At 38.1% G+C, this 27,564-nt stretch overlaps 1 protein-coding gene across 1 annotated transcript in view; it reads left to right on the top strand.

Moving 5' to 3' along the window:
- The window catches only part of LOC311093813 (uncharacterized protein), a 30,691-nt gene continuing 3,127 nt past the window's right edge, over positions 1–27,564 (top strand). The window contains exons 1-14 of the mRNA XM_084131407.1: positions 1–283; positions 1,144–1,235; positions 1,543–2,111; positions 2,271–2,366; positions 2,950–3,183; positions 3,275–3,413; positions 5,328–5,363; positions 5,516–6,061; positions 7,317–7,451; positions 7,559–7,750; positions 21,701–21,787; positions 21,946–22,481; positions 25,773–25,862; positions 27,251–27,484. Of these exons, the coding sequence (XP_083987533.1) occupies positions 1,163–1,235; positions 1,543–2,111; positions 2,271–2,366; positions 2,950–3,183; positions 3,275–3,413; positions 5,328–5,363; positions 5,516–6,061; positions 7,317–7,451; positions 7,559–7,750; positions 21,701–21,787; positions 21,946–22,481; positions 25,773–25,862; positions 27,251–27,484 (2,967 nt within the window). The 5' untranslated portion in view covers positions 1–283; positions 1,144–1,162. The remainder of the gene's footprint in view (positions 284–1,143; positions 1,236–1,542; positions 2,112–2,270; positions 2,367–2,949; positions 3,184–3,274; positions 3,414–5,327; positions 5,364–5,515; positions 6,062–7,316; positions 7,452–7,558; positions 7,751–21,700; positions 21,788–21,945; positions 22,482–25,772; positions 25,863–27,250; positions 27,485–27,564) is intronic.

Below are 27,564 nucleotides of genomic sequence, written 5' to 3'. Positions count from 1 at the left end.
ATTGCCACATGAACCATACTTTGAACAGGTCCTAAGTTTCACAATCCACATATCTGTTGTAAAACAATTAGCCAGAGTATTTCAGTCTATCTCTCTAGCAGATGATTTTATGTGCAACCTTTGTTCTGGAAACTGCAGATACATTGGACTATGACCTTATTTAGAGATTCAGAGAAAACAACACTAACTTGATCAACGACAATATGGACGATCAACCTCTTTAAACAACAGAATATTTATTGATCCGTTCAAAGAGTCTTGTGGACACATCTGATCCTCACAGGTAAGAGATAGAAATATAAGAGAGATTGTGCTGAACAGGTTTCTAATGGAAGTGATCTGGTTTAGTAGGTTTATGTCAAACTGGAATAAGTTGAACAGAACCAGGTTTAATCATATCAAATACTTAACTACTTTAGTTGTTTACTGCACTGAAATGGTAGACCTTTCAGAATTGTATTTATGTCATTTGACTGGTTGTAACGCAAAGGTTGGTGTTTCTGTCAATTTGTCACTGTTTAAAGGGCCAAGAAGATTGGGAGTTCTAGTTTGAGAGCGCAATCCCATAAAAGCGCAGATACAAGTGGGAAATTCTGCATGTGATTCTTGGCTACTGACGACGACCATACTAAAGAACAGATCATTTCCATAAGACTAAAACAGATTTACTAACAGCTTGCGCCCATGCAAACCCTCTTTTGGCGTTACAAAATATTGTCAGGATTTAGGCTACTAAAGACACGCAGTGAAAAAGTTTCCCTTTCAGATGCAAAATTTATGGGAGGATAGTAGCCTATTTAAATGATTGTGTTGGTCATTATGGAAATAGTCCAGCTGTTTCTGTGGGCTATTCTGTAATTTGCTAATCGTAAGTAGATCTCGTGCTGAACTTTGAATCTGGCCTTAAAGAAACTGGAAGTAAATGACCTGCAGTCAGACAGACCGAACACAAATCTGTTACTCACTGCAGCCGAAAATACTGCTCCGTAAAATGATCTATTTTTAAATTACACAAATAAGTAATCCACAATCTGACTATGCAAATTTAATTTAAACATCACTGACCAAATGAACACTCAATATTTCAAGGAGCAAATCATTGGTCATAATTTACTGTGAAATACGTTTTTTTTTCTTGACAAGGTTTGAAGAAGGGGGAAGGATGGCAGAATCTTCATCAACATCAACAAAAGCAAAAAAAAACAGGAGACGGAGTATTGAGGCTACACCTCCATGTAAGTCAATAAATAAAAAATAAAAAAACAAGAAGAATGAATCAGTGCATGAATAACTTTCACTCTTCTCATATAATATTTAATATACAGTTCAGGAGTGTACAGCAAAATCATTATCATTATTAAAATCAATATTGCTCCATGTATTTATTTATTTGGTACAGTAAGTGTTCGTGTAATGAGCTTCACATTAGGGTTCTGATCAGCTTTGCTGCGTTCATTTAGCAGTAATGACCAGCTGACTGTACATGATCTCTAATATATTTGAGTTGTGCAGGTGATTTATCTTCATCATTTCTCTCTCCAGTGATGTCTTCCTCTAGCGGTCCACTGACTGAGGAGCTTCAGTGCTCTATATGTCTGGACGTGTTCACTGATCCAGTCACCACTCCATGTGGACACAACTTCTGCAAGACCTGTCTGAATAAGTGCTGGGTCAACAGCCAGACCTGCAACTGTCCATATTGTAAAGAAACATTCAAGCACAGACCTGATCTCAAGATTAACACCACACTCCGAGAGCTCGTAGATCACTATAAAAAGAAAAGTCCTGAGAAAAAACCTGAAGTTCTGTGTGACGTCTGTGAGGAAAGAAAGCTGAAAGCCCTGAAGTCGTGTCTGGTGTGTCAGAGCTCTTACTGTGAAACTCACCTGGAGCCTCATTTGAGAGTGTCAGGTTTAAAGAAACACAAACTGATCAATCCTGTGAGTAATCTGGAGGACTATATGTGCCAGAAACATGGCAGACCTCTGGAGCTGTTCTGTAGACATGATCAGATATATGTGTGTGAGACCATCGTGTGTCTGTCCTGCACTGACGGAGATCACAAGAACCACTACACTGTTTCTTTAGAAGAGGAGAGTGAAGAGAAGAAGGTAAAAGTTACTAGCTACTTTAAGGGTTCAAATCAAGAGAAAACATATTATTTAATCATGTGAAATAAAAGCTTATTATGAAAACAATGGTGCATATTTCCTCAGAAGACAGTAAATCTCTGTTATTATAACTGTGTCTGTGTTGTTCTCTGTCTATAGACTCAACTGATGAAGACACAGAAAGACACACAGCAGATGATCCAGGACAGAATCAAGAAGATTCAAGACGTCAAACACTCAGCAGAAGTCAGAAAAGTGAGTTAAATTATGTAATTCAGTTTTCTTAAATATTTACATCAGTAAGTTCAGGGGACTTTTCACTGTGTTTGTATCTTCACTTGTCTGTGTTTGTTCCGGACTGTCTGTCAGTCTGTGTTTTACAGTGACTCTTTCTACAAGTTACATCGTTTCACCAGTAGGTGGTGACAAATGAGAGAATCTTTGATAGAAAATCTTTTTGAGAGAATCATCTTAATTGATTTGGTTTAATCCTTGTTTAAACAAAAGAGCGAAAAAAAACATGGATACAGTCCTGTATGTGTTGCTCAGATGTTCAACAATTGTTTCTGCTGCAGTTTTGTTTGTAAGTTACAAAACTGGCAAAGCAAAAATAGACAAAACTGTCAATATTGTGTCTAAGTTACCGAATATTCAATTTGTGTTTAGTGAATTGCTGTATAAAAGCGATATATCACAATCATGATTATGTGCTGCATTTTTATTCTTTTTTACTTTGATCACTTAAAGTAATTGCACATGATACAATGAAGTATAAGTAGTAACATTGATTCTTGTCTTAACAAACGCCACTAATAATGTGTTTGTTCTGGTTGATCAGAGAAACACAGAGAAGGAGAAAGCAGCCCGTGTGGAGCTCTTCACTGATCTCATCCGCTCCATTGAGAGGTGTCAGACTGAACTGCTGGAGATGATGGAGGAGCAGCAGAAAGCAGCAGAGAAACAGGAGGAAGAGCTCATTGAAGAGCTGGAGCAGGAGATCACTGAGCTAAAGATGAGAAACACTGAGCTGGAGCAGCTCTCACACACTGAAGATCACCTCCACCTCCTACAGGTCAGTCAACATCTCTCTGATCAATGATAATGCAGTATATGACACCATAACACTCCCCATGCTGAAGGATTTCTCCTCTCTCCTGCTGTAGATTTACTCATCCCTGTGCAGCTCTAGAAACACCAGGAACTGGTCTGAGATCAGTGTGAAGACTGATGAGAGTCTGGAGACTCTGAGGAGAGCTCTGACTAAACTGCAGGACTCTCTACAGGAGAAACTCACGCAAACTGGTACAGCAATATCAAATACACCGTACAGATACATATATTTATCATCTTTTTATCAGGGCTGACAACTCAGGCATTCAGAGTGAGACTTACACAATTGATACTGTTCTCAAGCATTTACTCGCACATCCATATTCTCACACAGTGAAAAAAGAGGACATGAACAGACAAGAAAAGAGCAGGTTACTTTTTTATATGAAACAAAGTCTTAGCTTTCAAATATACGCGTGACGTATTGCTATCGCCTTAGTTCAAGCGGCACATGAACTGATCATCTCTTCCCCTTTATTACTAGTTACAGTACAAAATAAACATGAATGAACATCAGAGGGTGTTGAAAGAACCAGTACAACTTACTGAAATGGATCATGTCTCATGCATTGCTCAATCAAATAATGTCACATAACATTTACCTCAGAAAAGCCATTCAATGTCCATAAACTATAGCTGGCAAGAAAATGTACTCCAGAGAGGAGTAAAAAAGCACTATATTACATATTAATTAATAATTATATTTTTATTTATATATAACTTTATTTGTATATAAAATGAAACTGGACTATATACATCCATGTATATATCTATATTAAATATACCCTGGAAATCCAGACCTTCAACTGAAAGATTAATGGTCTGGCATCGACTAATGAAAATCGGCCAGCTCGAGGGGCGGCACCAAGCATGCATTTGAATATCTCACTGCACGCAATTGGATAACACTATGACCAATCACAACAAGCCCCATACGCTTAGCTACCAGCGGAGCTAATTGGTAGATTAGACTCTTGCCGGATCCGGTCGGCAAAACAGCAAAAACGTCCTTCTTGCAAAGGAACGATTCGAGCGCCGTCTTCTGTTCCTCTTTTAGATAAAAAGCCAAGTCTAACTCGTTCATTGTAGCGGACAAAGCCGTTTCAAACAACTGGTGTTCATGCATAGCCATCTTGCAATGTTTACTAATGACTAGCACTGTCGTCATCTGTTTAGCTCGCCTCTGGCCCGCCTATATCAGATAACCCGATGTGATTGGTGCAGCATATTTAATGAGCATCATTACTCGACCCCAGAGTAAACTCGCTGAGCAAATTCACCTTGTGCTCTCGCAATAACTCTGGATTTCCAGGGTAACGTTATATTAAATGGATATTGAAATCGAATCCCTTCCCCCAATTCTCACTCCTAGCTGAACTCAAAAGTTGCTGCCCTGTTTTATATAGTAAAAAGTCTTTAAGACATTTAAATCACAATATTCATAAATGCACTGAAATATATATAAATACATATAAATACTTTAATCAAATCACAATCAATAAGTAAATAAATAAAGAAAATCTAACAATATGTACACAAATGCTCTAATTCTTTCACACAACTGGCTAAACTCAGGAAAGTATCACGTAAATGACTCGATACACTAATGGACTTCTTTATGACATAATCATAAAATTATTAATAAAATAGATAATCAACTGAAAAAAATTTGTTGACATTAAAGCTTGTAAATTACATTGTGAAAATGGAATGAATTTAACTAACCTTGACAATAAATGAGAGACGAGAGTTAGTAGTTACTCAAGCGCTCCTCTGTGTTTTCTGAGGATGCTGCAGTTGTCATGGTAACAGTTGTGTACAAATCAATTTAGCAGAGAATAATTTAAAATATTTCACCAAAACCACAAAAGCAGAAAATCTTATTAATAGACATCATGTGTTTAAGAAGCAGATTTGATCTTCACGAGAAGAGGGATGTGTAATAAAAGGCCTGAAGCTCCAACAGCTTAGCAGTGCTAAACAAACACACACAATGATCAGATAAAACATGATGTTGTACACAATTCTTTAAATATAACCTTAAATCTTGTCTATAATTCCACACATAAACATGTCAAAGATCTGATGGTGTTTTATTGTCATTAGTCTCTACAGAACTTAAGAGGATACAGCAGTATGCAGGTACAGTGTGCTGTCTGCACTACACTAGATTACATTCAGATACTCACAACTTCATCACTGACCGACAGTATGATTAAACACTGATTACATATTACAAACATCATCACTAAATATCTGTATTAAGTTGTGATTCATATTCTCTGTTTTCTCAGTGGATGTGACTCTGGATCCTGATACAGCTCATCCAAAACTCATCCTGTCTGATGATGGAAAACAAGTGAGACATGGAGACATTAGACAGAAACTCCCAGACAAACCAGAGAGATTTGATAAATGTGCAAATGTCCTGGGAAAGGAGGGATTCTCCTCAGGGAGATTTTATTTTGAGGTGCAGGTGAAGGGAAAGACTAAATGGGATTTAGGAGTGGCCAGTGAGTTTATTAACAGGAAGGGATTGATCCCACTGACTCCCAGTAATGGATACTGGATTGTGTGGCTGAGGAATGGGAATGAATATGAAGCCTGTGATGATCCCTCTGTCTCTCTGTGTGTGAGAGTGAAGCCGCAGCGGGTCGGTGTGTTTGTGGATTATGAGGAGGGTCTGGTCTCCTTTTATGATGTGGAGTCCAGCTCTCATATCTACTCTTTCACTGATCAGTCTTTCACTGGGAAACTCTATCCATTGTTTAGCCCGTGCCTTAATGATGGAGGTAAAAACTCAACTCCACTGATCATCACACCTGTCAAACACAATAAATGAATGTATACCCCTAATATGAAATACTTGACTAAAATAATGCTTCATGTAATTAATGTTTAAAAAGATGTGTTCTTACTCAAAGGATGAAAATCATTTGTTGGTGCAGATTTACATTAAAGTTATTACAGCATCTGAATAAAGACATCATTTTTTGTACTTTTAATTGTTTAATTGTTGTTTCTGTTTTATTGCGTCCAAAATTAACCATGATTACCTCACCTGAAACAGATATATTTGAGAATGATCTCCTTTGGAAATTACTGCTTCTTTCTGTGTGTGTGATGCAAGACTAAAATATAGAAAGGACTCAACATGCATATTTGTATGTGTTTATAAATCTCTAATTTCTCTATAGAATCTCTTCTCAAATTACTACAATAGCTTGATGAGCATACACATGCTTTGTATAACAATGCATTTGTCTGGCATTGCTGTATGAACCATTTCAAATAAAGCAAAACAGTTCTGTCAAAGGGAACTTAAACTTTTAAAATCTCCTGGTGCTAGAAGTTTTACGATAGTTTGAGGATCTACATATCTGCTTTACATAAAGCTAAGCCAGAGTGCTATGTCAGTCTGATTTTATGTGCAGACTTTGTTCTTAAAACTGATAGATTTGGACTATGATCTCACTGTAGTTCGGAGAGAGATTCAGAGAAAATAACACTAACTTGATAAACAACAATATGGACGCCTGAAACGATCAACCTCTTTAAACAACAGATTATTTATTGATCCGTTCAAAGAGTCTTGTGGACACATCTGATCCTCACAGGTAAGAGATAGAAATATAAGAGAGATTGTGCTGAACAGGTTTCTAATGGAAGTGATTTGGTTTAGTAGGTTAATGTCAAACAGGAATAAGTTGAACAGAACCAGGTTTAATCATGTCTAACTCACGACTAAACGTTTTTTTGTTTGTGTATGGAGCTCCGTCAAATTGATTCCTAATCCTTGATTTTCTTCTTTCACATTTATTTATAAATCAAAATTTTCAAATCTTACAAGCGTGTGAACATATCTCTGATACTATTCTTTATAAAAAACAATCAGATTGCTTTGATATCGCTACTTATATCTAACTTTCCGAACTTCCGCTACTAGCCTTAGCCCGCTAGCATTGCACGCGTGGTCTCGCCTATCGATCGTCTTATTTACACCCGTATCACTGAAACCTATAATTCGCCATTATAGCACATCTGCTATAATGGCGAATATATCGGATGTGTGTCTAACGTTACCTTTGAGTGCAGGTGAGGACACGTTCGAGCTGCATTCTGTGCAGTTAGAGCTTGAGTCCGTGGAGAAGCAGATCTGCGACCTACTAGAGAGGCAAGGCGAGCTGCGAGATCGGCGATCCGCGCTTGATCATGCACCGATGCTCACAAGTCAGTGGTTAGTAATTTTTTTACTCTGACCTCGTCTACTCCGTGTGTTTCTCTGCACAGCACCCGAGCACCCAGGACGCGATCATCTCTGGTTTCATTCACTCCAGCACCGACACAACACCATGGACCCTGGGTGATTCCACAGTGGAAGACGCGAGCCAGGACCAGAGCAAGGACCTCTCCACCCCTCCCGGCCTTCGAGATCTCCACCCGGAACTGCTTCTCCCCTCTACGCGAGACGGAACGCGACGCTGTGATCATCGGCAGTTCCATCGTCCGGCATGTCCACGCTACCTCAGGTAAAGGTAAGGTGCGCACTCACTGCTTTCCTGGTGTTCGTGTTCTCGATGTAGCTGCGCAGGTTCCCGGGATCCTGAATGGTGACAAGCGCATCGGAGCTGTCGTGCTGCATGCGGGAACGAACGACATCAGGCTGCGGCAGACGGAGGTTCTGAAGAAGGACTACAGGAGCCTGATCGAGACGGTACGCAGCACATCGCCTGAAACAACGATCATCGTGTCTGGACCGCTTCCCACGTACCGACTAGGACATGAAAGGTTCAGTAGATTATTTGCTCTAAATGAATGGCTAATGTCATGGTGTAATGAACAGAGACTGCTCTTTGTAAATAATTGGAATCTGTTCTGGGAGCGACCTAGGCTCTTCCGTGCTGATGGCCTTCACCCCAGCAGAATCGGAGCGGCTCTTCTGTCAGATAACATCTCCAAGACGTTACACACCATATGACTAGTAAGTCAAAGTCCAAATCACAGTCTTTGCTGTCCCAACTTAATTGATATAAGTACCAATGTAGAACATTATATAGAAACTGTGTCTATTCCTCGTTTAGTGAGGTCAAAAATTAAATCTACTGTAGGATCTAGAAAAAATCTAATTGTGATTAAGCCAGAAATTCTCAATATTAGCGAACAAAAACAATTTATAAAGCTAGGTCTTCTAAACATTAGATTGCTCACACCTAAGGTGGTTATTATAAATGAAATGGTCACAGATAATAGTTTCGATGTACTTTGCCTTACTGAAACCTGGCTTAAACCAAATGATTATTTCAGTCTTAATGAGTCTACTCCACCAGGATACTGTTATAAGCATGAGCCCCGTCTGATTGGTCGTGGCTGCAGTGTTGCAACAATCTATAGAGATATTCTTAACGTTACTCAGAAAACAGGTCACAGGTTTATTTTGTTTGAAGTACTTGTGCTAAATATTACGCTCTTAGATGTAAGAAAGAAATCCCTATTATCTCTAGCCTTGGCTACTGTATATAGACCTCCAGGACCCTATGCTGATTTCCTAAAAGAGTTCGCAGACTTTCTCTCAGATCTATTGGTCAATGTCGATAAAGCATTAATTGTTGGAGATTTTAACATACACGTAGATAACACAAATGATGCGTTAGGGGCTGCGTTTACAGATTTATTAAACTCCTTTGGGGTCAAGCAAAACGTCACTGGTCCCACTCATCGGCTTAATCATACGCTAGATTTAATTATATCACATGGAACCAATCCAACCGATATAGATATTATACCGCAAAGTGATGAAGTCACTGATCATTACATGGTAACTTGCATACTACGTACTGCTGAAATTTGTCATGTTGCGCCACGTTATCGACCAGGCAGAACAATCCTTCCAACTACTATAGATAGATTCTCAAATAGCTTACCTGATCTATATCAGCTGCTCAGTGAACCCAAACAAACAGATGAACTAGAAGAAATGACTAGCACTATGAGCACCATTTTCTCTAGTACATTAGACATTGTTGCACTAATTAGATTAAAAAAGGTTAGAGAGAAAACTAAAGCACCATGGTACAACAGTGCTACGCATGTTATCAAGAGAGAAACTCGTAATTTAGAGCGTAAATGGAAACAAATTAATTTAGAGGTCTTTAGAATCGCGTGGAAAGACAGTATGTCACACTATAAAAAGGCCCTAAAAGCAGCCAGGGCTGTATGGGATTAATATCCTGCCATGATTCAAAACTGAAAATAAAGTTCTGAAAGGTTGAAACTAAGTGTTCGAAAACTCAAAATCTTACAAAAAAAAGTTTTGCAAGATCGAAAAATAAGTTTTGTAAGCTTGCAAAATGTAAAAAAAATAAAAAATATCTCTGCAAACATTGTTGTTTTTGAGATTTCCTTCTTCAGAAGTGCAACATTTTTTTACGATGTTGCGCAAACAATTTTTCAGAGTTTCAAATTTGTCAGTGTTCTCCCACTGTATTAGTTTGTTTTCCAGGTTTGAAACCTTGTAAATGGTGATCTGAAAACTGGTGTGCGAATGTGTGAAAAAAAGTTTTGAAACTCTGAAAACAGAGTTTTGCAGGCTTGCAAAGTGGTAAAAAAAAATTAAATCTCTGCAAACATAATATTGTGTTTGAGTTTTCCTTCTTCAGAAGTGCAACACTCTTTTTTTACGGTGTTGTGCAATCATTTTTTCAGAGTTTCGAATTTGTCACTGTTCTCCCAGTGTATAGTTTGTTTTCCAGATTTGAAACCTTGTAAATGGTGATCTGAAAACTGGTGTGCGAATAGGTGAAAAAAAGTTTTGAAACTCTGAAAACTGAGGTTCGAAAGGGCGCAACTTATTACATTACATTACATTTGCACTCCTATTGCAGACTATTTTTTCAGAGCTGAGTTTACAACACCCACTTTGCGGAGATATGCCCTCACAGTTGCGAGCTTGCGACTCACGTGATTTGTGGCAGCGTTGTCACGCAGCTCTGCTCTGAAACTCTGAAACTCAGACTGAGCGAAAATGAAGCTTCGCAACTTCGCAACTTAAAAAAAGCCTGGAGGGAGGGCCTTCTGCTCTTGGCCAATGCTTTGCTGTCTGCTGACGTACAGTCCAATCACAAGTCGTATTTACTGGAAAGGTGGGATTGACCGCCTGCTCCGCCAATGACGAAAGCGCACAGGATACGCTAACAGGATGCACGGCTTTTTAAAAAGTTTATTTTATAAATTATCTTTAAAATAGAATATTCTGAAAAAGTGACGTTTCCATTTTTGCTGATTCACATTGGTATCAAAATAGGTAAAACACATTTCAAAGTTACACCATTATGTTTTTGTAAAGATCACATTAGTTAACTGTAGGCCTATAAATTACAATCAGATTATAACAGATTATTATTTGATAACACCATTCAAAAGAATATTCAACATGAATGCCCCATTATGTTTTATGATTATTATTTGTTTTTTAACTACAATTGTATTCATAAGTTTTATTGGCTTTTTTATTGGCCAGCAGCAGTCCTTAAACAAACATAAAATACACATAATATACACTAAATATTTTTATATTTTTGCCCCATGCATTCATGTTGAATATTTGAGGGTTTTTTTTTTTTTTATGCTTGTTTTGCATATTAAACTTTTTATAAATGCCACCTCTGATGCAGATTCTGTTTTCTCTGCAGTGGGAACAATTTCTTTTTGTTGATACTAGTCAATTTGATTGGTAAAAGTAGGCTAATATAGTGACTTAAAATGTATAGAATTTGACTTGAAAGATGACAGTTAGGGGGAAATTGCCTTTATAAATGTTAAAAAAAAATGCAATGAGAATCAATTTAAGATTATTGGTTCAGAATAAATGACTTTTACAACACAACAATTGAACAGTTTACTGAAGTTAGTTATTGCACCAATACAGTACTTGAGATTTTATTATAATATTAGCCCAATGTACATGACTGAGTCGCTCGCTGTGTGAGGAGAATGATTTGCCAGCTGAGGAAAGTGAGTCGCTCGCTGTGTGAGGAGAGTGAGTCGCCAGCTGAGGAAAGTGAGTCGCTCGCTGTGTGAGGAGAGTGAGTCGCCAGCTGAGGAAAGTGAGTCGCCAGCTGAGGAAAGTAAGTCGCTCGCTGTGTGAGCATAGACTGTGTGTGAGGCGAGTGAGCATGAGAATTTCGAGAGTGAGAATTTCGTCATTGGCGGAGCAGGCGGTCAATCCCACCTTTCCAGTAAATACGACTTGTGATTGGACTGTACGTCAGCAGACAGCAAAACATTGGCCAAGAGCAGAAGGCCCTCCCTCCAGGCTTTTGCGAAGTTGCGAAGTTGCGAAGCTTCATTTTCGCTCAGTCTGAGTTTCAGAGTTTCAGAGCAGAGCTGCGTGACAACGCTGCCACAAATCACGTGAGTCGCAAGCTCGAAACTGTGTGGCATATCTCCGCAAAGTGGGTGTTGTAAACTCAGCTCTGAAAAAATAGTCTGCAATAGGAGTGCAAATGTAATGTAATAAGTTGCGCCCTTTCGAACCTCAGTTTTCAGAGTTTCAAAACTTTTTTTCACCTATTCGCACACCAGTTTTCAGATCACCATTTACAAGGTTTCAAACCTGGAAAACAAACTATACACTGGGAGAACAGTGACAAATTCGAAACTCTGAAAAAATGATTGCACAACACCGTAAAAAAAGAGTGTTGCACTTCTGAAGAAGGAAAACTCAAACACAATATTATGTTTGCAGAGATTTAATTTTTTTTACCACTTTGCAAGCCTGCAAAACTCTGTTTTCAGAGTTTCAAAACTTTTTTTCACACATTCGCACACCAGTTTTCAGATCACCATTTACAAGGTTTCAAACCTGGAAAACAAACTAATACAGTGGGAGAACACTGACAAATTTGAAACTGAAAAATTGTTTGCGCAACATCGTAAAAAAATGTTGCAGTTCTGAAGAAGGAAATCTCAAAAACAACATAATGTTTGCAGAGATATTTTTTATTTTTTTTACATTTTGCAAGCTTACAAAACTTATTTTTCGATCTTGCAAAACTTTTTTTTGTAAGATTTTGAGTTTTCGAACACTTAGTTTCAATCTTTCAGAACTTTATTTTCAGTTTTGAATCATGGCAGGATATTAATCCCATACAAAGTTGGTTATGTCTAAAGTGAAAGCAAACAGAGAAAATTCATTAAAATCTGCTTGTCATATGCGTGTATATTAGACGTGTCGCGTGCAGTTCTTAAAGAGACAGTAGCCCTAATAATAAACATGCTGCCGCTTGTCCTTAAAGAGATAGTTCACCCAAAACCAAACAGTTGCTGGTCCCCATTGACTTCCATACATAGTAGGAAAAAAATATACTATGGAAGTCACAGGGGTACATCATCTGTTTGGTTACTCACATTCTTTCAAATAACGTTTATTTTCAACAGAAGAAAGAAACTTATTCAGGTTTAAAACAACACTGTTAGAAAAAACTGTAGAAATTACAGTATTACTGGCAGCTGCTTGCCAGTAACTTACTGTAGATTTAAATTGATGTTATTTACTGGCAACAATTTGTTCAACATTAAATGAACATTAAACATTAACAAGTCTTTATCTTTACAGAATAAAACTAAAATAACAATCTAATGCAAAGCATTCTGGGAACCAAAATCTGAAGGAAAAAAAAAACAGAAAAAGGTTGATGAAGATTTCTGGTTCCCAGAATGCTTTGCATTAGATTGTTATTTTATAATTTTATTCTGTAAAGACAAAGACTTGTTAATGTTTAATGTTCATTTAACTTTGAACAAACTGTTGCCAGTAAATAACATCAATTTAAATCTACAGTAAGTTACTGGCAAACAGCTGCATAACTACAGCAAATTTTTTACAGTGAACGTAAGAGTGTAAATTATTACTTTTTTGGGGGAGAACTATCCCTTTAATGTTAATAAAACAACAAAACACACAGAGGAAATCATTCACTGCTGTTGACTGAGAACTTTAAGTCTGTTGTGTTTTATTTTCATATTTGTTCATTTAATTACTTTCTTCAATTCTACTGTTAAATACACCTATAGCTGAAAAAATAAAGCACTGTTTATTTCATTTGTATATTAAGTTGTGTATGTGTAATATTTATCTCTGTTCTTAATTTTTAATAACAAAGACCACTTTGGCCTAAATGTCTGCCATTCTTTTTTATTTTATATTTTGTTACCTATATTTTGTTACCTATAAGGCTTTGCTTTTAAAATAAGGCATTAGTTTGGCTGTAATGCTCAGTCACATGCAAAATAGTAAAACCAACATGAAAAAAGAATTGTGATAAAATCGTGATTTTCCTGAAAAAAAAAAAATTGTGATATGATATTATTGCCATATCGCCCACCCCAGGTGTAAAAAAGTGCCTAGATGTGCTTAGATGCTAAAAATGTGTTATTATTGATCATTATATCACACTACAATTAAACATAATGAAACATTCATTTGAATTGAAATTGTTTTATTAGCTTAGCTAATATAACTTATTAGCTTTTTCTAGAGATTGCAGTCATGCATGACATGGTGAAAAATGACTTGAAATAATACTGAAAATAGGTTAAGATGAATGTTAAAGGTGTGCTCCCTAAAAGCACAAGTGGCCCCTGCCTGGCCCCCCCAGTTACTGTGGTCTAGAACCGCCACTGCCACCGAGGTAAGGCTGTTCTGGGTAGGGTTGATCAGCGCTGAGCGCCCGGTGAATCCATAGACAGTATAAGAGGGTGAATCTCACAATCCATTTTTCAAATGTAGGCGCCATCTTTATAAATAAACCCCATATTTAAGATTTAAATAAACAAATTCTCGCCTGAAAAACTCTTAAAAACTACATTTCGTGACATAATAACAGTATTCATTTTTAAATTACGCGGGTTTTCTCAGCTATTGACGCCGCATGCTCAAGTCCGCTCTGTACACAATGGTATTCAGCAAATAAAGTCAGAGAAGTCTCATTTAAATTAATTCATAGATTCTATCCAGTGAAAAGTTACCTAAAAAAGTTTAAACCTGACATTGATATAAAATGTGATTTCTGTAATGCACAAGATGAAACTACTGTACACTTGTTTTGGGACTGTAGCTATACCAAAATGTTTTGGAAGAACTTTTGCAGATATATTATTGATTTTGTGTACCCTCATTTTTCCTTATTTTGGAAACATGTTATATTTGGTTTTATTAATACGGAGAAAAACTTTGAGAAAGAATTTTACTTTATAAATCTTTTACTTCTCCTAGCAAAATTTCATATTCATAAATGTAAATTTTCCAATCATAAGCCATTATTCAAAGTTTTTCTCAACGAATTCCATCAATACCTTCAAACGCTTTCTGTTTCAGAGAAGAACAAAGCAAGGAAAACATTGTCTTGTTGTGCTCTCTTCAAAATCTCCTTTAATTTTGTCTCATTGCACTATCCTAACATGCTCTAATTGATTGTATCTCCTTCATTTATTTGCTTATCTTTTCTTGTATTTTTACTATCATTATTATTATTGTAATTTTTGTCTGGGTTATTTATTTATTTATTTATTTATTATTATTATTTTTTTTATATTGTTATTATTCTCTCCTCTGGTGTATGTTCCGTTTCATGTTTTCATGTTGATAATGTAATATTTGTTGACTTTTGTTTCTTTATTCTAATAAAAAACAAACAAAAAAAACAACAAAAAACAAACAAACAATGGTATTCAGCCTCTCCCCCTACTGGCCGCATCAGGAGGAACAACAGGGGCATAAAACTGCATCTCCTCCAGTTACAGGACAAATGTAAATGCTACAGGAGGAGCTCTCTGACATCACTGTTGGTACTTCATAGAGAGATTCAGAGAAAGTGAAACTAACTTGATCAACGACAATGTGGACGCCTGAAACGATCAACCTTTTTAAACTACAGAATATTTATTGATCCGTTCAAAGAGTCCTGTGGACACATCTGATCCTCACAGGTAAGAGATAGAAATATAAGAGAGATTGTGCTGAACAGGTTTCTAATGGAAGTGATCTGGTTTAGTTGGGTTTGTCAAACTACAATAAGTTGAACAGAACCAAGTTTAAGCACATCAAATACTGAACTAGGCCAACTTTAAGGTGAATATACACTGAGTAACGGGCAATGTTGCCGTCAACGGGCAACCAGGTGTGACACAGGGCCCACGACCGATCTAAATTATCCAGATCTAAATTTGTTGATCATTCTCAATGGGAAAGTATGAAGGTATTTTGGTGTAAATCAACTGAGCGCATGTGACAGCGGAATTTGTAGTTGTAGAGCCACACGTGTCTTTAAGACTGCAAGGGAAGCTCGGCTTCCCCTATAATGTCAAAATAATTAATGGTCAAATATGTACTATTGTGTTAACATTTTATTGACTAAAAATGCGTTAGAAAAAGTTCAGAATCAGTTACATATAGCAGGTCGGCGGACTCGATTTCCTTACATTCACGTGGTGTCACCATAGACTGTAAAAAAATATGGACGTAGTGTCCGTGACGTCACCCGTAGGTTTCTGAAGAGCATTTTTGAAGCCTAAAGTGGGCGGAGCCGGCCGTCGCCATCTTGGCCTTGCATCACTCCCATAGACAGTAAAAGAAATGGACACAGCGACCCCATTGGAACTCAATTGAGACAAGTGAAGCCCATTTTCAGCGATTTCTTAGCACTTCCTTTCCTGACGCGCAGACTCAAACCGAGCAAAGCGTTACAAGGACCACGTGAGCAACCCGTCTGTCTTCTAGTAGCTGTGCCAAGAGAAATCTGAATCATTCCCTTCCGAATCTTGCAGAGACGGAGAGTGTGAGTAGGAGCTGTCCATAAGCTTGGAGCAGGAGAAAATTTTGCTAGGTATTCTGATTAATTATATTGTCATTTTGCCTCCACGTCCCCCCGATTGCCCGCGAGCTTCTCCTCCCGTCTATACGGTAATCTCTCTAGTGTGCGACAGAGAGTCGCGTGGTTGTGACGCAATCGTTAGCCTACTTTTACAAAAACTGCTTCTACGGGTCCATAACATAAGCTACAAGGTAATGGAGCATTTTATACATTGTCGTGTATCTTTAGAAATAAATAATGGACAAATGGAGTCTTTAAACGCCTCAGATGTAAAGTTATTCGCTGTCAAAGTGACACCAAAATGAATGGGAGTCAATGGGATGCTAACGCAAGTGAAGTTCTGCTACAAGATGTCGGCACCCGGCCGACTTCAACTTCCGGTCGACTTCCCGCCTGATCACTCCCGGATAACAGAAAATAGACAAACAGGCGAGTGGAGCTGAGGAGCCTGGCTATCTGAAATCACCTAGCTCGACGTGATCGAGTTAGCTGATGATGTAAAGCCAATTAAACGTTCCTATTTTTGCCCTTCGAAATATTATAATAGTTAAAAGACATGGCTACAAGTGAGACTGTGTATTACTTCGAGAGTGTTTGTGTATGACAGTGATTTATGTGCATACATGTCAGTCACTCTTTCATGGTCCGTCAGCGCGGCATCGCTCAAGTTCGTAGAGAGCTTATTCAGTCCATTTTAAATTCTGATGTTGGCCGTCTCTCAAATGGGTTACGGTTTAACCGTTAAACCATAGATATATTGCCTTTGAAGTGCAAGTAAATGCGCTAGAAAATCCACGCTCATTCATGTGCATTTATTGCACGGACGGAGAAAGCGCCGACGCCTGCATGATTTCATCTGACGGTAACTTACATAAGCATATTATAATCCATCTGTTCCATGGGAGCAGAACGAACGAGCATTTATTGACGTTTTAAATTTGAAAACCCCAAAAAGCAACGAAATTGTCAGACAACCATTAGTGCATGTTCACAGAGGAAAACAACTGAAATACAGCGCTGGTTGTTCTCTCGAACGATAACGACGGAATCCAAAGACGTGGGCTTTGTAACGTTACCCAAGTATTAAATTGTATGAAATAATAATCCCGAAAAAAAGCACAAACACTGCAGAGATGGCAAGTTCAGCAGCTAACATTGCTGAGGTGAAGTGACGGCTAGTAACAGCAGACAAACGGCTAGCACTGACAGCGGCAATCCATCTGTCACTCAAGTGGCTTGGCCACACCCTTAAATTTAAATATTAATCAACTAAACGGACGAGTTATAAAATAATTCACCCCCCTCACAGTTGTTATGAAGGGCAAAATTAGCTGTATAGACCAAATCCACATACAGACACCAGGCTTTAAACACGTTTTTTTCTGCTGTAAAATTTGGCATTTTAACATGGGGGAGATACAGATTTGACTCACTTCTGACAACAGCCTCAAGCGGCCAGTCAACGAATTGCAGTTTAACTCACTTCCGTGTTGGTTTCAAGAGAGAGACGGGGAGGTTGCCGCTTGGGTGTCACAGTGCATTTCCCTGTTTCGAACAGTTTTTTTCAGTGCTTCGAAACTAGACGGTCATTGGATAAATGCTGCGATTATGTCCCGCCCACGGACGCTCAGCGTCTCTGGGGTGAATGAGGAGTGGGCTGGCCTGGACTCCGGCCTTCCGCGTGATGATTGGAGGGTCTGTCGAAAGACTGCATCTCGTTTTGATTGACAGCGATTTCATACAATAAAAAGTCGCTAATGCTGAAGCTATTCGAGCTCAGTCCCATCGCGGATTTTTCAAGTATACGGTAGTAGAAAGACAAACTGCTGCAACCTATTTCTTGGTATTTGCTTGTCGAAATTGCTAGCCAATTTTCATAATACATTTCACACAATTATACATTTATACCTTTATTATATTATTACTTTTTTATATTATTATTAGTAATAATTACAAAATAATTATTAAAATAATTAAAAATATATATTATTATTATTAGTAGTATTATTATTCTTTATTATATTATTATTTATACCTTTATTATATAATTACATTTATACAATTATATTTAACTCTGCTGGCCATTGAGAAAACACTGGTCAAGTCACTGGAAAAGACGCCTATTGGTACGACAGGGTCACAGAGCATTTTCTTGAGAAGGAACCTAGAATTTACGTATAAATAAATGGACAATTTTTAGATTGTAGGCCAAAAATAAGCTTCCCCTCTTTGAAAGACCAGCAGCCGCCACTGATATTGTGTAGGTAGGCTATCAGTAAATTTGAAGTCACAGAGAAAAATGTTTTAAGAGTTGCAAACTTGTAGATTTTTTCTCTCTCCCACAAACACAACAGTTACACCTCAAATTCTTCATTGCGGGTGCACAAATCCTATTCTACAAATCACAAATTTAGAAACTCGCACGCTCGAATTTTTGCTACAGTTGCTGTAGTGAATATGGTGCAAAACGCATAAAAAAAAATGTGCTCATCCGCAAATCAGTATGTGAATTCATCCAATGAGAGTTGTAGAATATTTTCTCACAAATGTCTTTTTTTTTCTTGAATATTTGTCTAGCTAGCACAAACACCTACATAACGAGTAATCCCAGAATCAGTAGCGTAGCCAGAAAAGAGACTCTGGGTGTGCATCTGAAAATCTAGGTGTGCCACATTTATTGTCAGATTACTGTGCAAAATTATTAACCATAACCATATAACCATGCCCCACATAACCATAAAACTATATAAAATATAACTATACATTAAACTCAGGATCGCCAATAACATAGTCATAACATAGTGCCTGTTAGCTGCTTAAAGGGCGAGATGGCGTGGCCTGGCCTTGAAAGCCTCAATTGTATCATCCAGGTCCAGTGTCTCTGCAAGTTCTCGTTCAATTGTCAGCAATGAGAGCTGCTGTCAGCTGCTGTTTGCTGATTGGTTGGCAGTCCGAATTACCCTGGTAATCCAGAGTTCTCGCGAGAGCACAAAATTGAATTTGTTCAGCGAGTTACTCTGGCGTCGAGTAATGATGCTCATTAAATATGCCCTTCGATCTGAGCTGCACCAATCACATCGGGTTATCTGATATAGGCGGGCCAGAGGCGAGCTAAACAGACGACGACAGCGCTGTGACGTCGAAGTCATAAGTTAACATTGCAAGATGGATGAACACCAGTTGTTTGAAACGGCTTTGGCCGCTACAATGAACGAGTTAGACTTGGCTTTTTCTCTAAAAGAGGAACAGAAGACGGTGCTCGAATCGTTCCTTTGCAAGAAGGACGTTTTTGCTGTTTTGCCGACCAGATACGGCAAGAGTCTAATCTACCAGTTAGCCCTGCTGGTAGCTAAGCATATGGGGTTTATTTATTGTTGTGATTGGTCGTAGTGTTATCCAATTGCGTGCAGTGAGATATTCAAATGCATGCTTGGTGCCGCCCCTCGAGCTGGGCGATTTTCATTAGTCGACGCCAGACCATTAATCTTTTAGATTTAGGTCTGGATTTCCAGGCTAAGTCCGAATGTCGGCAGAATCAAATATTTTTTTAACGAAAATAATTTAAAATGTAAATTACATTACAATTACGTTATGGCACCATATATTGGATTCTTATTTCTGTGCCCCTGGGTTAGATTTAGAACCCTGAGAGTATGATTTAGAGTGTTCAGTGACGTTCAGAACTGCCAGATTCAAACTGCTTTTGCGTTGGCTGGCGCTGAGCCAGAGACGGATGCGCTCAGCGCTTGTCATACATCACAACTAATATGCAGTGTTTTCAACCACATAATGTTTATTTTATGTTTCAGACATTTAAATACACATAACATTGAACATGTCTGTTATTGAATGTTAAAAGTAATTTTAATTAATACAAATTATACGTTTTAACAACTTGGAGGAATTAGTAGACGCTCACTTGGGGATCATGTAGTAGTGTGTCAAAGCATTCTAGAGTATAAATATGCAGCTATAATTCATGTAGGTGATTTTGAATTAATAAATGTCGATATACACTGGTCAGCTACATACTGTTAAAACTAATCGTTGTGTTGATATATTTTTAGACTGCTGACTCTGTAGAACAGTGGCATGGAAAACTAACTTTATCATGGTCTGAGAGCCCTCTAGTGGTCGGGAGCATTTCCATTGTGTTGCGTCTTTATTCATTTTGTTGTGTTGTGGCTTATTTCCGTTGTGTTGTACATTTTCCGTTGTGTTGTGGCTCATTTCCGATGTGTTGTGGATTAATTTAGTTTTGTTGTGGCTTAATTTCATTGTGTTGTGAAATAATGTTTGCTTTTTAAATTTTGTTGTGTTGTGCACTACTGGGCCACTGTATATTTGTGCACCTGCAATGAAGAATTTGAGAAGGTGTAACTGTTGTGTTTGTTGGAGAGAAAAAAAAATCTACAAGTGTGTTACTCTTAAAACATTTTCTCTGTGACTTCAAATTTACTTGTACACATGTGTGGCTGGCTATTCTCTACAACTAAATTCAGCTGTCACAGGCACTCAGTTGATTTGCACCAAAATACCTTTATAGTAAAGTGCCCAAGCAACAATCGCTCGGCAACATTTCTCAAAATGTTACCCTTTGTATCATCATCTTAAAGGGATAGTTCACTTTGAAATTAAATTTTGGTATGTTTTAGCTTACCTCAAGGGCATCCAAGATGTAGGTGTCTTTGTTTCCGCAGTAGTCTCAATTTTGATATTTTTAGGTCAAACCGTTCTTGTCTGTCAGTCATATAATGCAGGTCTATGGTCACCACCTCAAAGAGCATGCACAGAGAAGTCCAAATTAAACAATTCCCCATCGCAAGTACACATCGATGGCCTAAGACACGAAACGAGCGGTTTGTGTGAGAAAACGAACAGTATTTATATAATTTTTACCTTGTACACAACCACGTCCAAGTGATCTGAGGGCGCGCGTGCTTCCTGGTGTGTGACGTGCGCGCGTTCTGGCTTAGTCTGTGCAAGTGCCGGAAAGTGCCGTGGTTATTTACAAGAGGTAAAAACGAGATAAATATTGTTCATTTTTTCACACAAACCGCTCGTTTCGTGTCTTAGGCCATCAATGTGATGGGGAATTGTTTAATTTGGACTTCTCTGTGCATGCTCTTTCAGATAGTGACCATAGACCTGCATTATATGACTGACAGACAAGAACGGTTTGACCTAAAAATATCAAAATTGAAACTACTGCGGAAACAAAGACACCTACATCTTGGATGCCCTTGAGGTAAGCTAAAACATACCAAAATTTCATTTCAAAGTGAACTATCCCTTTAAGTTGTTTACTGCACTGAAATGGTATCAGAATTGTATTTAAAATGTGCCATTTGATTGATTGTTAAGCAAAGTTTGTGTGTTAGTGTTTCTGTCATTTTGTTACACAACAGAAATACTAAAGAAACAGGAAATAGGAGCTGCAGACAGACTGAACACAAACCTGTTCACTGCTGAAAATCACATTTATATTGAGGAGATTTAAGATTTAAAAAAATATATCTCTTACTTTTGAGGGGAAATGTTAGCTGTACCTTTCCATTAATATAAAAAGCAGTTCCTAGTTCAGATTGTGTTTTGTTTTTCCTAAACAAGGCATCAAGAGAGGAAGAGCAATGGCAGAATTTTCCCCAACAAAAAAGAAAAGACGAAAAACCAGGAGAGGGAGTATGGATCATCCATGTGAGTCAATGACCAAACCACATCTCTTATATTTTTATCTTCTTGAAAGTAGCCACCTGCTCTTTATATTCAAGCTCTGCACATTCTGGACATTCTCTCAACAAGATTTTGACTTTACACTTGTGCAGGTGATTTATCTTCTTCATTTCTCTCTCCAGCGATGTCTTCATCCAGTGTTCCACTGATCAAGGAGCTTCAGTGCTCTATATGTCTGGACGTGTTCACTGATCCAGTCAGCACTCCATGTGGACACAACTTCTGCAAGACCTGTCTGAATAAGAGCTGGGACAACAGCCAGACCTGCAACTGTCCATATTGTAAAGAAACATTCAAGCACAGACCTGATCTCAAGATTAACACCACACTCCGAGAGCTCGTAGATCACTGTAAAAAACATGAGGTTCTGAAAAAAGCTGAAGTTCTGTGTGACGTCTGTGAGGAAAGAAAGCTAAAAGCCCTGAAGTCGTGTCTGGTGTGTCAGAGCTCTTACTGTATAACTCACCTGGAGCCTCATTTGAGAGTGGCAGGTTTAAAGAAACACAAACTGATCAATCCTGTGAGTAATCTGGAGGACTATATATGTCAGAAACATGAGAGACCTCTGGAGCTGTTCTGTAGAGATGATCAGACTATCGTGTGTCTGTCCTGCACTGACGGAGATCACAAGAACCACAACACTGTTTCTTTAGATAAGGTGTGTATTAAATACTAACAATAAAACAATAGTACACCCATATATTAAAATACTATCATTACTTACCCATTCCATCAATCAAATTTTGTCCTTTTGAGATAAAGGCCATTTCACACTGCACCGACAGACATTGACCAACGCCAACAGTCACCAGATTACAGCACGTCACTTCTCAAACAATCTAATTCTGATTCAGCATATTCAATCAGCAAAACAAGCTCTGATAGATGGCAACAGACTCCAATAGGGGTAACACACTGTTCCAACAGAACCAGACGAAGTGTCTGTGTAGAAGCTTAGAAACAATTGACTAAATTTTATTCAAGATCCCTAAAGTCAAGTCAAGTCAAGTCAAGTATATTTGTATAGCACTTTTCACAATACAGATTGTATCAAAGCAGCTTCACAGTATTAAATTAAAATAATACAACAAGGTTTGTTTCTAGTGGAATTTATTGATTGATTAAATTAAATTAAATATCCCCAACTGAGCAAGCCAAAGGCAACAGTGGCAAGGAACCGAAAAACTCCATCAAGTGACCTAATGGAGAAAAAAAAAACCTTGGGAGAACCCAGGCTCAGTCAGGGGCCAGTTCTCCTCTGGCGTTTATGAACTAGAGACCGGATTTAACTGTAAGATTAAAAATATTATATGAATGCCTGGCTGAATAATCTAGTTTTAAACTGGGAGAGCGAGTCTGAGCAATTAACAGTATCAGGAAGGCTATTCCAGAGTTTTGGAGCTAAATGTGAAAATGCTCTCCCTCCTTTGGTGGATCTGGATATCCTAGGTATGACCAAAAGCCTCGAATTTAGTGATCTTAAAGAGTGCGATGGATTATAGGGCGATAGAAGATCCGTTAAATAGACTGGAGCTAAGCCGTTTAGGGCTTTATAAGTCAGTAGCAATACCTTGTCATTAATACGGGACTTTATAGGTAACCAATGTAGTGATGTTAAAATCGGTGTTATATGATCATATTTTCTTGATCTAGTAAGAACTCTAGCAGCTGCATTTTGGACTAACTGTAGCTTGTTTATTGAGGATGCAGGACAACCAGATAATAAAGCATTACAGTAATCTAGTCTCGAGGTCATGAATGCATGAACTAACTTTTCTGCATCAGAAACTGATAGCATATTACGTAGCTTAGCAATGTTTCTAAGGTGGAAAAAGGCTGTTTTTGTAACATATGAAATATGATTTTCAAAAGACAGGTTGCAATCTAGTATAACACCCAGGTCTTTTACTGTAGAGGATAAAGTAACAGGACATCCTACTATGTTAAAGTTGTATTGTGAGAGGTTTTGTGGGCGGTTTTTTGAACCGATAAGTAGTACCTTTGTCTTGTCTGGATTTAATAAAGGAAAATTACGCGTCATCCAATCTTTTATATCTTTAACACACTCTGTCAATTTGGATAATTTAGCGTTTTCATCCGGCCGTGATGAAATATATATTTGAGTGTCATCAGCATAACAATGGAAACAAATTCCATGTTTCCTTATAATATTTCCAAGTGGCATCATATATATTGAGAATAATAGAGGGTCTAACACAGAACTCTGCGGCACTCCATAGTTTACTGAAGTTATGATCGATTTTTCTCCATTTAAATAGACAAAATGGTAGCGGTCAGATAAGTATGATCTGAACCAGCTTAATGCTTGTCTTTGAACACCAGTATAATTTTGTAGTCGATCTAAAAGTATTGTGTGATCTATAGTATCGAACGCAGCACTAAGATCAAGTAAAACTAGTATTGAGATACAGCCTTGGTCGGAAGCTAAAAGTAAATCATTTGTGATTTTAACGAGCGCAGTTTCAGTGCTATGGTGCGGCCTGAATCCAGACTGAAACTTTTCATAGATGTCATTTTCTTGCAAGAAAGAGCCCAGTTGAGCGGACACAACTTTTTCTAATATTTTAGACATAAATGGAAGATTTGAAATGGGTCTATAATTTGCTAGATTATATGGGTCAAATTGTGGTTTCTTAATGAGTGGTTATATAACTGCCAGTTTAAATGTTCTTGGAACATGACCTAAAGATAAAGATGAGTTAATAATATTGAGGAGAGGCTCTTCCACTATAGGTAACACTTCTTTCAGTAGTTTAGTTGGTATAGGATCTAATAAACATGTTGTTGTTTTAGATGAAGTGATAAGTTTATTTAACTATTTTTGTTCTATAGTTGTAAAGCACTGTAATTGTTCTTGCGGGGGGATAATTGAGGCTGAATTATAAGGCGCGATTGAGGATTGAACGTTTACAATTGTGGTTCTGATGCTTTCTATTTTCTCAGTGAAGAAGTTCATGAAATCATTACTACTAAATTGTAACGGGATATTTTGTTCAGGTGACGTCTGTTTATTTGTTAGTCTAGCCACGGTGTTAAATAAAAACCTTGGATTGTTTTGGTTGTTTTCTATTAGTTTGCGGAGGTGCTCAGCCCTGGCCGCTTTTAGGGCCTTTTTATAACGTGACATACTATCTTTCCACGCGATTCTAAGGACCTCTAAATTAGTTTGTTTCCATTTACGCTCTAAATTACGTGTTTCTCTCTTTAGAACATGCGTAGTATTGTTGTACCATGGTGCTTTAATTTTCTCTCTGACCTTTTTTAATTTAATGGGTGCAACAATATCCAATGTTCTGGAGAGAATGGTGCTCATAGTGCTAGTTAGTTCTTCTAGTTCATCTGTTTGTTTGGGTTCAGGCAGCAGATGAGACAGATCAGATAAGCAATTTGAGAAATTATCTTTGGTGGATGGAAGGATTGTTCTGCCTGGTCGATAACGTGGCGCAGCATGACATATTACAGCAGTACGATACAATGATATCTATATCAGTTGGATCGGTTCCATATGATATAATTAAACCGAGTGTATGATTAAGACGATGAGTTGGTTCGGTGACGTTTTGCTTGACCCCAAAGGAGTTTAATAAATCTGTAAACGCAGCCCCTAACGCATCATTTGAATTATCTATCTAAAGAGTTCAGTCAGTGTGGTTTGAACAGCATATTTCATTGCTGATGGTTTATGAAACTGATACATTGATGCAGCTTTGAAAAGAGGCTGTTATTGACAGTTTGGGGCTTCTCTATTAGACCAGACTATAAATCTACACAATCTAGGGTGTCAGAACAACAAAGTGCTGAACAAAAAAATACGCTGTTTCACATGTGATTGGCCATTTACATTCAAGAATACAATATAGAAAAAAGGAAACTTATGTAATGATAAATGTGTGTGTGTGTGTGTGTGTGTGGTGTTCTTTATTTATAGACTCAATTGATGATCCAAGACACACAGCAGATGATCCAGGACAGAATCAAGAAAATTCAAGACGTCAAACACTCAGCAGAAGTCAGAAAAGTGAGTGGTTGTGGGTGGTTGCCAGGGGCTTGTGGGTGATCGTTAGATGGTTTCTTACTGGACACATCATTAATTAGGGGTCAGGCACCTCCACACACATCCACTGGACACTAGGTGGCACTATAATTAGTACATTTGTGCTTTAGTTCAGAACTTCAGTACTATAAAACTTTGAGTTGAAATTCTTTTTTTCTCAAAATGCTAAGTTGCCATGGGGTGCTACAACTGAAAAACACTTTTAAAGGGGACCTATTATGCCCCTTTCCACAAGACGAAATATAAGCCTCAGGTGTCCCCAGAAAGTGTCTGTAAAGTTTCAGCTCAAAATACCCCATAGATCATATATTATAAATCACGCACAAGGCACGGGTCGGGTATTGGTAAACATAATGACCGCTCACGGCTGTCAACGTTTTGTGTGCCTCTGATTCATGTCTTCATGTCACTCCGCAAGTAGTCCATTCATTTGTCACGATGGAATTTCTTTCAAAGCAGAGCTCCACCAAAGAGCCTGCACTCGTTGCGGAAGGTTATCTAAAGTGTGCTAATAATTTTGGACGTGTGGGGCGAACTGTTTCTTTTCTTAGCTGAAGCCGACAACTGGACAAAATAAATGTAATGAGAGACATAGTGGAGTTCCTATTTTCATTTGACAAGTGTAATAAATTCTGTAATTTACTCCTTACATGACCTGGCAAGTGACATATCTTATAAAACGCATAAGAATAACTCCCCCGACTTGGTTAGAAAATACTGCCTCTAGAGCCAGCTGCACAATGAGAAAATGTCATAGCATGATCAGAATAGCCTACGGAAGCCCTGTACCGCAAAAAAAAAGAAAAAAAAAAGAAATCCGTAAAAAAAAAAAAAAAGTCTGTCAGCCATCGCGATGGACCCAACCAGTCTATCGGCCCAACCCTATTGTGAATGAAATTCAACCATGGTATCCTCAGTGGCTCAAATGCTATATGGAGACTCTCATACTCGTTGGTAACAACATTTGTAATGTTTTTTTTTTTGGCACAGACATTGTATATTTGCAGCTGCTACAGCAAGGAAACAGAAATGGCGGACTGTTGATGCTCACTCAGGGCGGGATCTAATAGGGCAGATAAAAAAAAAGGAGTTGGTGGATTTTACCATTATAGGCTGGTTGTTTACACACACTGTGGATGCACATCTGTGTTTAAACACCTCATAAAAGTGAATTTTGCATAATAGGTCCCCTTTAAGACTGCAGACGTATCATCAACCAAGTTGAAATGTATTTTCGTCTTTGGATCAAATGCTAACATATTCTTCAAATATTACTTGGGCAATTCAACAAACATGATTGCCAACAGCAATGATCAGATCACTGATCATTTGTTGATTACTTTGGCCCCTAGAGAAACACAGAGAGGGAGAAAGCAGCCCGTGTGGAGCTCTTCACTGATCTCATCCGCTCCATTGAGAGGTGTCAGACTGAACTGCTGGAGATGATGGAGGAGCAGCAGAAAGCAGCAGAGAAACAGGAGGAAGAGCTCATTGAAGAGCTGGAGCAGGAGATCACTGAGCTAAAGATGAGAAACACTGAGCTGGAGCAGCTCTCACACACTGAAGATCACCTCCACCTCCTACAGGTCAGTCAACATCTCTCTGATCAATGATAATGCAGTATATGACACCATAACACTCCCCATGCTGAAGGATTTCTCCTCTC

This window comes from Abramis brama, assembly GCF_963993115.1.
Source record: "Abramis brama genome assembly, chromosome: 12".
Classification (NCBI taxonomy): domain Eukaryota; kingdom Metazoa; phylum Chordata; class Actinopteri; order Cypriniformes; family Leuciscidae; genus Abramis; species Abramis brama.
Note: the sequence above shows the minus strand (reverse complement) of the source record. Positions and strands in the feature narration are given on the sequence as shown.